Consider the following 17,138-nt stretch of genomic DNA (forward strand, 5'->3'; position numbering starts at 1 on the left):
CTCCATGAGTCTCAGGGGTGGAAAAACACCCGCTTTTGGCAAAGGCCTGCCTTGCTCGTAAACATTTAGCTGGTGGATTTTTTACTGCTTTCTGACAGGATAACACATTTCTCAGCGATGTCACTTCTGCCCACAGGATGGCAAGGTCTCAAGCTGACATTTGCTAAACATCTTCAGCACCTGCTCCCCAGAAACGTTCCTCTCTCCTAGACAGAGGAAACGCTTTTCTTGACAGCTCCTGCCATCGGGGAGCTAGCACGTACTCTGCCACTGAACCACAGTGTTTGTGCGTCGTGCTCTACTGCTTGGCACCCCAGCAACGGGGGCTGCATTCACTGGGCCACCCACCCACGGCCAAGGCTCACAGAGGGCTGGCCAGGCTAAAGCAGCAGCACAGCACTTAGAACGTCCAATTCCCAAATAAATCTGCTTGTATTGATCTGAAGTCAGAAACCGATTGCAGCAAAGCTCAACCAAAGCAACGGCTTTGCTAACAGTCACCGCCGGCACGGATACGAGACATGCAGAAAGGCTCAATGACTCTACCCACAGCCCAAAAAGTAATTGCTCCCTGCCTAAAGGTAGCTGCTAAATTTGCAGAGCAACGCTCCCGCTCCTGCAGGAGCCTGCGTGGGCTGCAGGAAGCGCAGCAGAGTCACTAATCCAAACACAGCCGCTGTAGTACCGGCACTCGCTCCGCAGCCTCCCCGCCGCACTCCCCCACGGTTCCTTCCCGAAGACGCCGCAGACCCGCCACCGTGCCGATCTGCGGCGCTTGCAGACGGCGGCTACGTGAACCCGTCGGCTGGAGACCCGGTCTGAGCGGCACAAAGCCCAGAGAAGCTGCGACAGGCCCCGTGGGAGCCGCAGCCTGCAAAGCGGAGAGCACATGGGTGTTTGCCAGGCAGCAGGAATCGCCACCCAAACTTAGGAAAATCCAGCAGATCTCAATGACAGATCGATCGCAGAAGATGTGGTGGGTTTTGCCTGACCTTAAAATGAAGCTTTTTTAGAAAATCATGCTGTTGTACCAGATAGCGGAGGCTGGCAAACACACAGTATCCGTGGCTGTTCCCAGTGTTGCAGGAGACCAACAAGCCCCAGCCCAGAGCAAGGAACTCGTCACAGCCCTCTGCAAACCAGGACCAGGGAATAGCCAGCGTGAGAAGAAAAGCAGCACACAAAGAAGGGTGGGAGACAATCTGCAGATCCACGTTTAACTCCAAGAGTTTCAGGACCTGAAGACAAGAGGATGACAGCACCTTCCTCAGGACCCTCGCACATCTCCAGGCAGGATCCGGCTGGGTGGAGGATCTCAGCCTCCAGCCTTGGCTAAGCTCCTGTTGCAGGGGGAGCACAAGGACTGCTGCCTGGACAGGAGACATGGACATACCCCCTCCACACCCCCCTGTACCCCCCGGACAGCATATCCAGCAACTCACATGCAAACGCAGCACATCAGTCAGCTTTATGCAAAGCTACAGCTGAAAGCTAGAAGAGATGTGACAGCAGAGTCCTGGAGAGAATAAGAAAATTACAATTTTGCCCTGGCTTTGGGGAATTTTGTTGGATAGGAGTCATGTTTGTGTTGTCCTCAAGAGGGCTCTACCACAGTATTATGAAAGAGCAGCAGGAAAAATCATCTGTGACAAAGAAACTGGTGACAACAGTAGACATGAAATCCAGCTCAGTAAACCGACTGCGGCGAGGCACAGAGGGAGGATCAGACTCTGGGCAGCCCCACGCGGGTCAGGGGAGCGATGCCACACGGGTGAGAAAAGAGCTCATGTCCAAGATGGACACCCCCAAGCAACAGAATGAGGTTTGCACTGGCCACAGCGAAGACCTGCACTCTTCTCCATCGGTTCCTCCAACACCCAACAACCCCTCCGGGGACATAACCCCCCCCAGGCAGTGGAAGGCTGCTCCGCTGCTCCGCTCCCCGAGGGAAGAGGTGAGGGCTCAGCTCTGCTCCTCACACCGCAGCTGGGAGCAGCTCCAATGTCAGGGAGCCGGGGGAGCTCCGGTTCCAGCCTGCCGGAGCGTGCCGAGGCACAGAGCGGCACAGCGGCACGCCGCCGCAAGACAGCTGGCACCTCGCTAGTGCCCAACTTTGCAAGCAGCGGTTGCACTGAGCAAAAGCGGGTTGTTTCTGAACCAACACATTCAGGTACAAGACCAACCCTCGCTCTGCTTTTTAGCTTACATCAGGCAAGACCTTAATACATTGAAACAGTAACCCTACAAAGGGAAGGGGTGAATGAACCTCTTGGCTTCAGCGAGGCGACACCTTGCTGCATATGGCCCCCCTCTCGCCACATTTCAGTCTTTTGCCCTTGAAGCAAACCAGTGATCTCACCCATTTAATTCATCGCCGTTTCACTCTTTACGCTACCCAGCTGACCCCACGAGCTCCCCACCCCCGGCTAATGGGCTCGCTCAGCGTATGCTGTGAGCCTCAGCCTTCAGCACGATTCCTCCTTCCTTCCTTCCTTCCCTCCGGCTGCGCCCACGTCCTGGCCCGGCTCTGAACTCTCAAAGGCTGTGGCCGTGGCTACTTGTACATTGTGCTATGCATATATGCACACCCACACAACTGCTGCAAAAAAGCAGGCAGGGAAAAACAATGATTGCATTGGATTGGAGAGAGCGTGAGCAAGCTGTACCCTCTCCATTGCAAGAGAAATCCTAGTGAATGAGGAAAATATCTTAGAAAAACACAGGGGAAAACACGCCTGTGTACAGGTACCCTCACACGCAGCAAATACCGTCTGACTGCAGAAACTTTCGTTCCCAAAATAGAGGGCTTGCACCCAGCATGTTGGAACTGACCACAAAGCCATTGCTTTGGAGATGTCATGATCCCAACGTGTTTCGCCTGCCTGCAGACTTCATTTTGCAGCTTCCACTCACAAAACACTGCTTCGATGTCCTGCTTGACTGTCAGCAAACAGCACAGCCCCAGACCATCTCTTGAAGAAGGACGATCAGAAGAGAACCAGGTGGTCTGTCTTTAGGAAGAAGACATAAGCAAGACCATGCAATTGTGGCCCCGGTGCAAGTCTGAAGAGGCAAAGCCCACTCGAAGCTCCTGGAGTTCTTCCAGAAAGCTGTGAATGGCCCTTGCAGAGGCACACCTGCCCCCTGCAACAAATATCTGATGGAATTTTAGAAGAGAAAATAACTCTTTAAAATGCTTGCAAGTTACATAACTGTTGCAAAGCATTGCTTCACCCACTACTACAGGCTTCCTGCTTGAAGGAACAAGTTTTCTGAGTTTGAGAGATTTGGAAAACATGCCTTTTTTTTTTACTTTGATCTGCTAGTAATGTGCTAACATCCACAACCTATCTGTCCCACCATGACTTCAGCCCTGGATTTCAAGTCTATCACCACAAACTTCTTCATTATCAATTATTTACTGTCTAGAAAAATTGAAGGGGCAATGCTGAAGCCTATCCAGGGAACCCACAACCCTGGAAACCTCCTCCCAGCCCTCTGGTTATGCAGGGGAGATTTTAAGACACCTGCAATAAGGTTTTTGGGACAGGACAGGAGAGCAGAGACTGCTGTTCCTCACAGACCCTCATCCCCAGGGACCTGCGCTCTCCAGCAGGTTGGACTTCGATCATCTCCCTGCAGTAAAACAGCCAGCCGTGAATTTGCTAAAATGGCAACTAAATGCTCTACAAAGGAAGGAAATGAGGTCATGACGGCAGATAAAGTTCAGCAGTAGCATTTTATACCAAGTGTCATATAGCAATGTAATCTAAACTCTGAACTCTCTGAAAGATAAGAAAGAATGGAAGATAAAATTATTTTTAGTGCAGCAGTGCAACAAATTAATAGACTGATACTAGCAGAAATCTCCAGATTCAGGGACTTGGAGGCTGGTGCTGCTCAGCCTTGCACTGCCCAGCAGCCTGCCCTGCCAACCCTTCGCAGGCAAACTGCGGCCAGCCCGGTTCTGTGGGTAGCTGGCAAGATATTTGTACAGTGCCCATATGACCCACTCACTGAACTGTCAGTCAGGAGGAATATGAGGTATTTTCTTTGCAAATTAATATCTACATCTTTACTATGGATCCAAGCAAGTGGCAGTGGAGCAGAGGCAAATGCAGCATGGCAAGGAAATCTGCACTAGCTGCAGGGCTTCAGCAAGCAAATGTGTTCACATCTCTCTTGATAAGCAGAGCTGAAAATAGTAGACAAAGAATTAATCCTCTCTGTTGGTGGAACTTCTCAGAAACAGAGATGTTTTGATCCAAATTTCAGGCCTTTTGTTCCTCTCTAAACCCCTCTGCTGCATTGTCTACCACAAAATGAAGTCTCTGAGATGCTACGCCTTACAGGAAAATGGGGGGGGGGGGGATTTACGAACCAATTTATTTAGGCTCTGCCTGTGACCTCTTTAACCACGACCACACAGGGGTCTGTGCGAGAGCAGCTCACGCCCAAGTAGAGCCGGCATTAGGACAGGGCTGGCGGCAGGAGTTGAGTCCCCATCTCCCCCAAGGCTGCGAGCGGGGGAAGCCTGAGCTCCGATGCTCCCTACATGCCATCAGTCACCGAACAGGTTGTGCAGAGGAAAAGGAACGAGCACCACCTTCAGAATGGCAATAAATTATTTCCCTTGGGAACAAAGATGCAACTGTGACGAGACAAAGCGGTGGGAAAACATAGCAGAAAAATTTAATGCATTCTCTGCAATTACAGCTACAGCTGCCAAGTTGTTTCTCATACTGTCACTACAGCAGTCGTAATAGCTTCGGTCTCAGCCTGACCTTCCACCCTCACCCAAGCCAACAGCAACACTCCCATTGATTTCTGCAGATGCAGGGTTTTGCTGCGATGACAAATATCACCGTTTCTTCACCAGATCTGTGGACACAGACTCACATTCATGACACTTCCCTGGTGCAAAAGGGACCCACGTCCCTTCTAGATCTCTGCCTAGACCTTGCATGTGACCAGGCTTCTTACACTGGCTCACATGTGATTTCTGTTCTCTGCTCTTTACTGGCAAGTTTAAGCAGCCATCCATCTGAGCACAGGAGCTCCAAGAAGCCCCAGGCAGAAAGGTGCACCAGGCCCATGAGCAGCTGGACCAACCAGTGATGTCCCCACCGGGCATCAGTCTCACGCCAAGAACATGTGCAAGGAGATTTGCCCTAGTTAACCATGGTAGGATGCAAGACTCCAACATTTTTCATGCCACTCTGCACTCCGTTTCTTCAGTTTCACTGTGGGAAACCTTTCAGTTAGGACTTTCTGCGTGTCCTGTACAACTGGTCATGGGGAGTAAAAATATTCATTTTGCCAATGTGCTTAATTTTCCTTCAATAAGGCCAATGTCAGCCACTTAGGTGGAGAGCGAGCGCTCACTGCTGGGTTGCGAGGGCTGTCACTCCTCCCCATGGCCTTGCCCTTCCCCTTTGCTCTTGCACACAATGTAAGCTAAAAAACCAGATCCTCAAGTGGTGTAAGTCTCTGCTGGGACTACACCCACCGCTCTCAGCAGGGACGTGGTGCTCTGCCACCCTTGCTCATGCTTTGCCCTTTACTTGGACAGGTACTCTCAGGTAACTTGAAACACTACGTTTTCCCTTTCAAGCCCATCCCCCCAATAAATTGAATAGAAACCAAAGTGAATGTAAATAAACTGAGAAAATACACCAGGGAGGGATGGAAATTTGAGCCCGTAGTGTTAAATTGTGCTAAATAACTGAAAATCAGTGTTGTTCTTCCTTTTCATCAGGGCACAGCTGTACGTACTGCAGCACCCCAGGGACACCTCCACTCATTCCACCAGACCGCTGTGTGCACTTATTTTTGTTACTAGCAAGGTCCATTACTGACAGTAAAAGCAATATCCCTGAAAAGAGTAATGACTTTTTTTTTAAATAAAATAACAGATATAAGAGAAGTGCATTTCTTCTCTTTACTCTATTACTTCCATAACCTCCCTAATATTTCTGCTGATGTCCAGGCATTCCTGCTTTAAGATGAATATGCAAAGGCACACCAACAGCTACAAGGAAATATCAATTTAAAAAAACTCCAAACAGCACTTCAATTAAGTCTCTGCGTTAGTACTCATCACTGCAGCCTTTCAGAACAACTGAAAAAGCAAACCGCAATTAAGAAAAATATCTATCATTAAAAGAAAAAATCTACAAATACAAGAAAACCCAAATGCTTTATATGAAGCTGCCCCAGGCTTCCAACACACTCTTCACCCCAGTATATCCCATCTGGAGCCAGGCTGAGGAATCCAGTGGCAATATATGTTGGGTTTGCCTCTAAGGGAGAGGACCTGCTGCAGCCACCCTCACTGGAGAGGACCCGGCCACCCAGGACTGTGGAGCGCAGGCTTCGTGGTTACTCTTCCATGTAAGGTGGCAAATGGGACTGGCAGCAGATTTAACTATGCCAACACCCTGCCCCAGGTGCTTTTTCCCTACGCTGCTATAAACTCTGCTAGTCTAGACCTAAGGCACCGTGCTTCAGAAGAGCCATGCCAGATGCCTGGTCCCTGGGATGCCCCTGCCCACTCATTCAGAGAGCAGGCAGAAGCCCCATCAGAGGAGCACCCTGTGTCCAGTTTGCCCCCCATAAGCTCTGAGGCTCCTGGCCAGCAGCTTCTCCGACAACTTAGATGGTACCTGAGGACTGAATTCGATCTTGTCCCCAGCCTTGGCTGGCACAGCAGAGCTGTAGGCATCTACTTTGGAAAGAGCTACACCAGTATCTGTCACCTGCCTGACTTGCCTTGCTGCCTGGCTCAGGGGCAGGAGCCCACACAGAGCAGCAGTCGCTCCAACTGGGAGCGGGCTTACTGCCGCAGGCTGGCTGAGCTTTCAGGAGTACACACTTGTTTGTGTACTGTCAGACAGAAACTTTCTGACAAAGTGTTGACTCAGGAAAACAGCCTAATCCAATTAATAAGTGTTTTGATTTTGCTTTGCCAGGTGGCAAAAGCAGAGGAGAATCAATTCAATTCAAGTGGTCATGCTGGAACTCCTCAGTTTCTGTTTCAGATCCCACCTCCTTCACCAGTGTTATTTATTACTTGGTCTGGAGCTGGGCTCAGGTATCGCAACTGAGACTGAGTCACCCCTTGTGAGATTCTGCACAAAGGGCTGGTGGGAGATGGGGTCTTAACACACTTATTGAGAGAAGGGGTATTAGACAATAAATACCTTCATCCCACTTTCACAAGCAAGGGATCAAACTGCTAGGAGATGAGCCTTTGCTAGAGGAGTTTTGTGGCACACAGGCGTCAGAGCTGGATCTCCTAAATCTGGTTACAAACCTTCACAAGCGCACACAGTACAGCCTGAACAGACACTGCAGTCCAGAACCTATAATGTTGGCAATTACCTCACCCTCACAGAAATAACTGTCTCTAACTTCTGGATACAAAGTGGAATTTTCCAATTAGCATCTGCATCTTCCATATAAAATGAGGAAAATTGCCCATTAAATCAAAGAGCAATGAAGTGGGGATTCAGCTGCAGACATATTCAAGGATCCTGACACAGGGACACAAAACTGCTCAGATCCATTAATGTAATAATGCATTTGATGAGGAAGTCACTTAGGGCATGTTAGCATGAAAACTGCAAGGATAAGATCCTACAAGCCTGATATTTCAGCACTCCAGTTTGCTTGTGCCAAGTATAATGCAACCTATGATTTAGAGCCACCAGTCAGTGACAAATTCAGGCAACAAGGACCAGATGTCAGTTAACAGCCAAAGAAGTTTTCAAAATCTATCTAACCTGGAAGTAGAAACTTGAAAGGATTTGCCCCAGTTGTTACAAGCCTCTCTCTTCTTGGTTATGCAACATCCGAAAAATCTTTGATTTTAAACAGGTGATAATAAAATTTTTATAAAGATGTTGCTGAATTCTTCTGCACAGGCAGCTTCTCCAAACAACCTCATCCATCAAAATGATTCTTTGCTGATAATTAGCCTCAGAAAAATGCACTTAATCAAAGTGACATCCATTACTTCTTGCTACTGTAAATAGGATTGTGGCTTCTGATAACGATTTTCTGGAAAGTGTTCAGACTATTTAAATTAGGCAACAAATAAGCTCCTAATGGCACTTCTCCGAGATACAGTTTAATTTTATTTATGGGCTTTTTTTATACGTGCCCCAACTCAGTTGTCAGCACTGTCCAAGAAAAGAGAATGCAGGAGATCAAAAACTGCCGTAGTCAGGACACCAAAGATCAAAGGGATGCCACAGCTTGTGGTATAAAACAATATTTATCAATTCAGCAGATGTGCTTTCTCAGCTGCCTTTAATCAGCAAATACCAGTATCACTTTAGAACAGAAGCCTTCCTTACAGAGCCCAAACTTGCAGCACTGATGGGATGCTGCATTCAGCTCCTTCTCCCTTCCAGCAGCACCCCTTGGCCTTGCTCTGACACCCACAGGTACCATTGCACAGAGGATTCCCATGACCGGAAGAGTCGTGTGCCAAGTACATGAAAGGACAGCCAGGCACAAGGAGTACTTGTGCCCCCAGTTCTTCACCTTCTTTTTGTTGCAGGCTCAACATCTTAAACTCTGCCTTTACTGTTATATTCCAGTGCTTCTGAATACTTTCATGACAACAAAACATCAGTGAGATAAGAAATGCAATACTGCCATAAGAGAGCAGTACAGATCTCTTTTTCTCCCAGTATTGACATTGACAGAACCTTCCAAAAAGAGGGAAAGAAACTTCTAAACCAGACAGGATTTATGTCAGACAACTGAGGCAACTTCAACATTCCCAAAAAGAACCTCCCAACGGAGAAATTACCTCCCCATCCCCATTAGTCAGATTTATGCCTCGAGACTGCAGTTTGTATCCTCTGGAAATTCAGAGCTGAATGACTGTTAATCCTGTTTCTATAACCTAAAGACCTGCCTTGCAAAAATGTCAAGCATGGTATTTAAATACAGTTGCACTCCATTCAAATACAGCTAAGCCCAAAGTCTTCCAGATGCCTCCTGGTAGTGAGTTCCAAAGATGAATAAGAAGATGTTGGAAGGAGCACTTCCATTTGACAACTCTAGATTTGCTTGTCATTAGGCTTTTCTCTCTCTGTTGCACAAATCTATTTACCTCCCCCATTTCTCTTCCAGCCAGTCTTTTCCTATTTGCTTCCTAGCTAATTTATTACCATCCTCCACACAACATTCAAAGTATTATTTTAATTCTCATGTCAATCAGTCTACCTGCCAAAGAGTAAGCCTTACTTAGTTAGACTGACTGTCTTCACCTTTCCATTTTAAAAAGAAAAGTAAAATAGGAGCAGCATATTTTACCTATTCCACCTCATATTCACTGATTAGTTCTTTCAGTTCTGTGGGTTATCTGGACACACTCTCTCCTCCTGCCATACCACAGCTCTCTAATTATCTACTTGTTCCAGAAAGCTCTCGTCTCCTCAAGCTCCAGCATTACCTCATTCTCTTACTTCAGTCCAGTGTTGGTGTCTCCTCAGCATCCTCTGTGACGAGGATGGATTAATACATCTCTAACAGAAGCGGTTCTAATTCCCCAGAAGCAGCAAAACCTGGATTCCCCTACAGCCTGCCATCCTTTCAGCCTTCCACTAACCTCAGAAACCTCCTCACTTTCATCAGCACACTATCATTCTATGGGAGTTTTTCAAAAGCACATATTTGAGATGCTAATGTTTTTAGCATTGCTTTTATAAATAAATGAGGTATTTAGTGCTATGGGTGGGTTTTTTCAGTGTTACAGATATAAGTCCAATGAGCTCTATTTTACCATTCACAGTTCCCCATACTGTTTATGTAGGGGAATTTTCCTCAGCACAGTCCTGTCAGTGCTGTAACAAAGCACTTCAAAGCACATCTTTGAGCTGCTTAGTATTTATAAGCACAGCAAAGCCAAAAAGGCTTTCTGCTTTTCTTCTGCTAACCTAAATCAGCTCCTTATTCTGTTGGTTTGGAACAGACTAATCTGTAGTCATAATTACTCCAGTGACCTTGCTTCATCTATAAGGTCCCAGTATCATTAATGACTTGAACTGAAACTGAGGCCTAACAGCAACATTTCCGAAAGCCTACGGCAGTGGCCCACCTCAACTCCCAGGGAAGCCAAGAGGACTACATGTGAATAGCAAATGTGCACTCATAGATTTGCATTCCCAAACACACTGTGAAGTTTTCAATATTTTCTAGGTGAAGGGGAAAGTCAAACAACTAAAGACAGCAGCACATAAAGCCAGTGAAACAAAGATAACTTGAGAAATAAGGCTAATGAATTTACCAAAATAACTGAGTATCTCCATACTAAAATTAAAGAGAGATTCTGAATCAGAAACATTCATATCTAGATGAAAATGAAGATTAAGGGGTATACCAGTGAGATGCAGAACACCCACACAATTTGCAATTGTCATCTTCCATATTTCAGATCCATTCAAATACCTAAACATGAAAACTATTAAAACTCTAAACTTATCCAAATGAGCCATATCATAACCATTCTGAAATCCAGACATTTTCTGCATTGGAATTTCCAATCAGCTTCTCACTTGATGCCACAAAACTATATTAATATTTAAGTGCCTGTTATGGAAATCTGGGCTTTAAAATCTTGAGGATCACAGACTTGTTTTTGAGAAAGATCAATTCTTATGCAGCTATAAAAGTTAGGAACGCTTATTTAGAACATTTGTAAATCCCACATTCTCAAACTGAAATTCACTTTTTTTTTTTTTGTATGACACTGGTATACATAAAAAAAATGTAACTACCTTTTAACACAGATGCACAAAAGCCTCGATGCGGGGGTACCAGATACACAGTAGCTACGCAAAGGCTAATTCACCAGCAACTGAAGGGGTTTTTTCAACAAGAGTTACAGCTCTCTCTGTTTACATCAGGCAATTAATTGGTGGGAAAAAATGACAATCTTATTGAATCCCCATTAGCACTGTAGCTCCCTGATTTTTATGATATGAACAGAGTTGAAGGGACAGTTGTTCTAGTTCCTCTTCATCTAACTGCTCTGCTCATGGAATTCACTTGCCACTCATGGCGTTCCTCCTTTTGCTTTAGCTCCCTCAACCCAGTAATAAATCCCTGCCAGCCAGACAGGAATAGCAGGCTTGGCGCTCAACCCATAAAGGCCATTTCTCTAGGCAGCTCAAGAAAGGGAGAGTTGTGCCACATCCACAGCAGGTCTTTAGAGTCACTCTGCTCCCATCAGCATCCCCGGCTGCAAAGACAGCCTCTGAGAACAGGCTGGATGAGTCTTACCTCTTAAATAAATGTATGCGCCCAGCCCAAACTCTGCATATGGCTTAACAGGGAGTTTCACCAGTCCCTCACCTCACCAGGTGTATCCCATACATCTCCCAGACAGCGGTCCCTTTTCCTCCTTGCCAACGCCCGATGGGACTCCCAGACACAGCAAGCCACTCAGCATACCCACACATCTCAGTATCTGCTGGCCCAGTATATCTAACAACTCCCAACGCCCAGCAGCTCCGGCACGTCCACCAGCCCTGGAACACCCACACGTTCCCCGTGCCTACTGTCCGAGCCATACCTGCACACACCCCCGTGGCCTCCATCCCCAACATCCCCACACACACCCCAGTGGCCCCTCGCCCGGGCACGCCCACTGGTTCCTGCGACCACATCCCATTGCCCGCGGACTCCCAATACTCCCGCATCCCAACGCCCTCCAGCCCCTGCCTGCCCGCCGAGGCCGCCGCGACGGGAACCGGCCGTCAGCACCGCGGAGAGCTTCCGCGCCCCGCCGGGATCAGCACCGCGGAGAGCTCCGCGCCGGGCGGGCTTCAGCACCACGGAGAGCTCCGCGTCCCCCCACCCACCCTCGGGGCGTGGGGGTCCCACCCGGAGCGGGGTGGGGGGTCCGCCTGTCTCCCAGGTAGGTGTCCCCAGCCCCAGGTATGTGTCCCCATTCCCGGCGAGTGCGCGTCCCCAGGTACGCGTCTCCCTCCCCACCCCCCTCCCGGTGTGTGCGTGTCCCCGTGCCCCCCGCTTCTCCCCCCTCCCCAACCCCGCCGTCTCCCCCCGCGGTGCGCCCCGAACCTGTCGTCGCTTTGGAAGGACTGGTCCCCCAGCAGCAGATCGCGGAAGCGGTACCGGGGCGGCAGGGGCAGCACCTCGGTCTCCAGCTCCGTCATCTTCAAGGCGGCGATGTCCAGAATGACCCCGCTCTTGCGGCTCCCGCCGCCGTCCCCGCCGCCGCAGCCGCCGGGCGACGAGAGCCTGCGGGAGAGAAGGGGGCAGCGGCAATGGGGGGGGGTGGGGGGGTGGGGGGAGACCCACCCTGCCTTGCCCTGCCCGCCCCCGCCGCCCGCCCCCGCCCCGGCACCTCCTCCGGGGCCGGCTCCGCGCAACCCGCACCCCGACACGCACAGCCCGGCGCTGCCCCGAACCGCGGACCCCCCCCACCCCCGCGCCGGGAGAGGCTGGCAGCCCACCGGCTGCAATTACATTGCGGGGCAGGCGGCGGTGCCCCCCCTGCAGAGCGCTCCCCCCGGGGGCATGGGTGGCGAGGGGCTCGGCCGGCCTCAGGCGAGGGGCCGGCGGGGTGGGCAGGGTCCCCCGGAGCGTCCCGCAGCCCGCTGTGCAGGGCGGCGGGGTGCACAGGACATTTGCTCCTCAGCAGGCAAAAAAAAAAAAAAAAAAAAAAAAAAAACCACAACCCAGAGAGCAAAAGGAGCCAATGGAAAAGCCCAGTCGCCAGGAGGAAATAAAACCGCTCGCAAGATAGATCTACAGCTGACAACCAAACCCAGATCCACCCCCAGCCTCCCCCCACAAAGAAAAGTATGGATGGGAGGCAGGTAAAGCAATGGCTTCACAACCGTGCTGGAAACAGAAGCACAACCTCCTCTCTGGACTGCCGGCACTTAAATCATCTGAACAGCCCCAGTATTAAATGAGAAACCACGAACACTGATGAGTCAGTCGTCTGTCCAGCTGCCAAGTGTCGTGGCCAGGAGGATATATCACCCATCCCTTGGTGTGCCGATGCCTCTGATCAAGGGATGGGGGCATCACAGTGCCTGGGAGAGACCCAAGGTGATTGCTCAGACAAAGACAGCTGTGTATGGCCAGCTACATGCAGTCCGCCCTGCCACAAAGAAAAGAGATGAAACTCAACCAGCTCTCAAACTATCATTTCAGAGGGTTAAGAGCTTGCCTTTAGTCTCCTTTTTCAAACCACATTTACCAACCAGAACATGGGTATGATACTGCTCCCCATGTCAGCTAGAGCTACTAATTATAGCAGATCACAGTTAAGCTGAAACTTCCCTTCACAAGGCAACAAAGCCATCCAGTGCTGTAAAGCCAGTATACAGACACACAAGGCAAGATCACAGGTCTTGATCCTTTGGGTTCTGGCTTCACCAGTGACATTTATCCATGCCATGACAGGAACTCCCATTTCATAGATCCTTTGTGGAATGTGGGAATGACAGGGAGAGCTTGGAAGTGAGGACGTGGTGCCTCTGCAGTGAGCTGATTCTTTGTCCCTCACATGTAACTTTGGACAGTGAGGCAGGCAAATAGCTGAAAGGCTCCAACTCCTGCCAGATGTACTTCCAAGGGTCTCACCCAAAGCCTCTCCAACCCACTCCTACCACCTTCCCACAACTTTGCCTCCAGTACATACTGCCTAAGCTACATAAGGGCAAAAGAGCTTCAAACAGCTGAATACTAAATTGGCAATAAGCAGACATCTAGGGGTTTTGCTGCTGGCTGCAGAGATGGGATCTGAGGCTCCTCAGACCATCTTCTACCTTTAACAACTCAAACCCCTGTAAATAATTCCCAGCTGACCAGGTTCCAAAGTCTTGATCAGCTGTTGTTCCCAAGTTTCTGGAAGAGCAACCAGCATGTGAAATTTCTGCTGAACACAGCCCCAGAAGACAACACAGCTCACTCTCACTGCTTGGGATGATTTTCACTGATGTTATCTGCCACTTAATTATATACCTCCAGAGCTTTTCAATTCGTTTTAGCTGCCATTTTCACACCACAGCCGAGGCTCTGTGCCGAGTAACGCATCTGTGCAGGGCCTTGGGCATCAGGGAAGTTACTCCATGACATACATTGATCAAAAACTTGGTCTTTAAAAGAAATCAAGCCAAACTCCTGTCAACTCAAGGACTCCCTCTGGATTGACTGATATAAGCACAGAAGCTAGCTGACCATCTCTAGCTCACACTGCAAAGGAGGATCTAACATTAATCTAATTACAAAAAAGCCACAATTAAGTCTTTCCTCTTAGAGCTTAGTTATGATAAATTATGCCAAAAGCATACTTTCTCCAGGCCACCTCCAGCAAAATTCTAGCCCAGTTGAGATTTCTTATTGCTGTGAGGCCAGGACAGCATCCTAAAACTGGACTTTTAGGGAGAGAAAAAAGAAATTTTAAAAATCACCCACTATCTTATTATAATGCATACTTTAAAGTGGGGACCCAGGTGCCTGACTCCAAATGTGGGTGATTATAATTGCATTTGAAGGAGACCACCACACACAGTAATCTCCATTGATTATTAAGTGCCTGTTTAAAGGAGCACGTTGTTTTCTTTCCCGGAGGAAAGGCCGAGCGCTACGGCTGCACAGCCACGGACACACTGACTACTGTGTGGAAAGGGCACCTTCACACAGAGCTACCACCCCGTCTTATACTCCCCACAGCTCTCACTGCCCGAGGTCCAGGCAGGCAGGTCCACTTTTATCTTGCACCCATTGAAAGCGAAGGACACTCATATCTATACACAACCACCCTCTTCAAACGTCAAACACTTGTCTTTTGGGGGTTGGGTGTGCGTTTGGTTTTTTTTAAACTCCACATGATTCTTTTCAAACCCAATTAATCTATCTCTCTTGGCCTCAGATCATGTGTCAGATTCAGGAAACAAAGCAAATATTTACCACTGTCCTTTATTAGTTTTAAGAAATTGTAGTAAAATCCAATTATATCAGTATCTCTGGAAACGCAATTTCTGCTATGTATTTGCATCTCAGTTTCTTCTCCCATCCACAGTAGCAGCTACATTTTTAAAATATTCTCACTTATTCTTGCATATGAAATCATTCAGAATTTTTAAAATTTGGCACATTTGTTTATTCTGAATGAAGGTTCAGTAAGACAAATATTGCATGCAACTATTTGATAAAGACATCTTTATCAATTACAGAGTGACTAAGATATGTTGCACATCAGTGTCTTCTTAGAAAAAAGTGCTCCTACACTGCACGCAGATCTGACACTGGCATGGAGAATTTGCAACCCTTCTCTCTGCCCAAACATAGGGATTCTGAGCTATAGAAATGCCACAACAACCCGGCTACTTCTTCAAAGCAGTAGTGGTATAAAATAAAAAATTCATGAACAAGCTTGTTTATTGCATAGTCTTCAAATACTACTGGAAAAAAAAAAATAATCCCAAAGTGGTTTATAGCTAAATACAGGACTGCAGCTTTATTTTTATCTTCCCTTTCCTTCCTTCCTCCAGAACCATGTACCACTAAAAATGCACGCTGTAATCAGCATATGGAAACCTCAACACTATTCCACTTTCTCGCTACGACACTGTCTCTCCCCCAGCTTGGCCAGCTCCCCGGCAGCGATCAGCACGCTGGGAGGGGGACACCCTACTGCTCAGCCTCTTGGAAACACAGGAACCGAGATCAAGCCGAGTGTGATCCAAACCAGATCTCCCCATTGATCTCTCCTACCGTTAAACTGCAGCTAGACACATTCACCATCCCAGTTTAGCAAACACAGCTGCCCCTTGGAGCACACTCTAACAGGAGCCTCAGAGCTGTACCAACCTTGGGTTTCTTCAGTAAGCTTTCTCACGCGTGGGCTGGTTGCAATCACGTTCTTCCCTTGCTGTGTTTCCACCCGGGGCACACAGGAAAGCTACCCTGATGATGGCACCATCCCCTGAGACTGGAAATACAGGCAGAAGACCAGTGACAGTCCACGCATCTGCCTGTGCCGGCTGGGGCTGCGCCTGGCCGCGGGGGCTCTGCGACGTGTGTGCCCTGTGGAGTTCGTCAGAGGCTGTTCAGGTTCCCAGCACCCAAGAGGCAGCTTTGCCTCAGAGGAAACTCCACGGGCTGGGAGCTTTTTGCAATGTAGTTCAGGATTTTTGTTATTATTTTTGACTATATGTGTCAAAGAAGAGGAAGGACACAACCCAAGTTCCTCTTCCTTGCATGATATGCACCACAGAAACCACAGAGCGTCCTCCTGCTTCCCACCATGAATCAATCCCAAACTGCCCCGAGGTCATCAACAGATCCCATAATCCTATGTTCTGGTACCTGAGTGATGAAACTGCCCGGACCTGCAGGCACCATCAGGAGCTCCAAAGCTCTCAGTGACACATCCTGCTCTGTCAGCACCAAAAATTATTGAAGACCCTCCCAGAATGCCCTTCCTCTCCTCCTTCTAGGGGTTCAGGTGCGTAAACAGAAGAAACAACTGAACCTACATTTTTGGCAAATACTTGCATAACCTACAGTCTAAATCCCTCCTCTCCCACTACTCCATGCTGTAGAAGGAACCAGAGACACGAGGTCCTGCTGGCAGCTGTCTGTCCCAACTCCATCCTTCCCCCAGGAGGATGTCTGGGGATGTGTAGGCAGGAAAGCAAGTACCTTGTGCCCAATCTCAACATCCCCTCCCCAGGCAAAGCCACCTTTCCTCAGGCTTCGGTACCCAGCACATACTGCAACACCACAGCCAACTGCTGCCCCGTCACCTCTACCAGGACGGGAAGGACATCCCTTGGCTGAGAGCAATGGTGGAGCAAGAGTCAGACGCAGGGTCTGACTTTTCTCTTGCAGTTGGGAGAGACGTGGGGCTGCAACACAACCTGGTGTTAGAGAGGCAAAGCCAACCTGGCCGTCACCATGGCTAGGCTAAACCCAGCCTTTTGGGCAGCAACCGGGCACTGGTAGGGCAGGAGACTCCAGCTGCTCTTTGCTGGCCCAGATTCATCGTAGGGCAACAGTGTCTGGATTGCACTCAAGGGATGGGATACTTCTCATGAGAGCTCTTGGAGCAAGGCTGCCCCAGGACAGCAAGGACCCTG

The 17,138-nt window shown here is 48.9% G+C and overlaps 1 protein-coding gene across 5 annotated transcripts in view; it reads right to left on the bottom strand.

Moving 5' to 3' along the window:
* The window catches only part of KCNT1 (potassium sodium-activated channel subfamily T member 1), a 91,632-nt gene that overhangs the window by 62,983 nt on the left and 11,511 nt on the right, over positions 1-17,138 (bottom strand). For 4 of the 5 annotated variants that reach the window (XM_069771162.1, XM_069771163.1, XM_069771161.1 and 1 more), the window contains exon 2: positions 12,100-12,279. In XM_069771162.1, coding sequence (XP_069627263.1) covers positions 12,100-12,279 — 180 coding nt within the window. Of the gene's footprint in view, positions 1-12,099; positions 12,280-15,867; positions 15,959-17,138 lie in introns of those variants that run through there. The other variant, XM_069771168.1, reaches the window with a different exon arrangement.

The sequence above is a fragment of the Haliaeetus albicilla genome, chromosome 26 (genome assembly GCF_947461875.1).
Source record: "Haliaeetus albicilla chromosome 26, bHalAlb1.1, whole genome shotgun sequence".
Lineage (NCBI taxonomy): Eukaryota > Metazoa > Chordata > Aves > Accipitriformes > Accipitridae > Haliaeetus > Haliaeetus albicilla.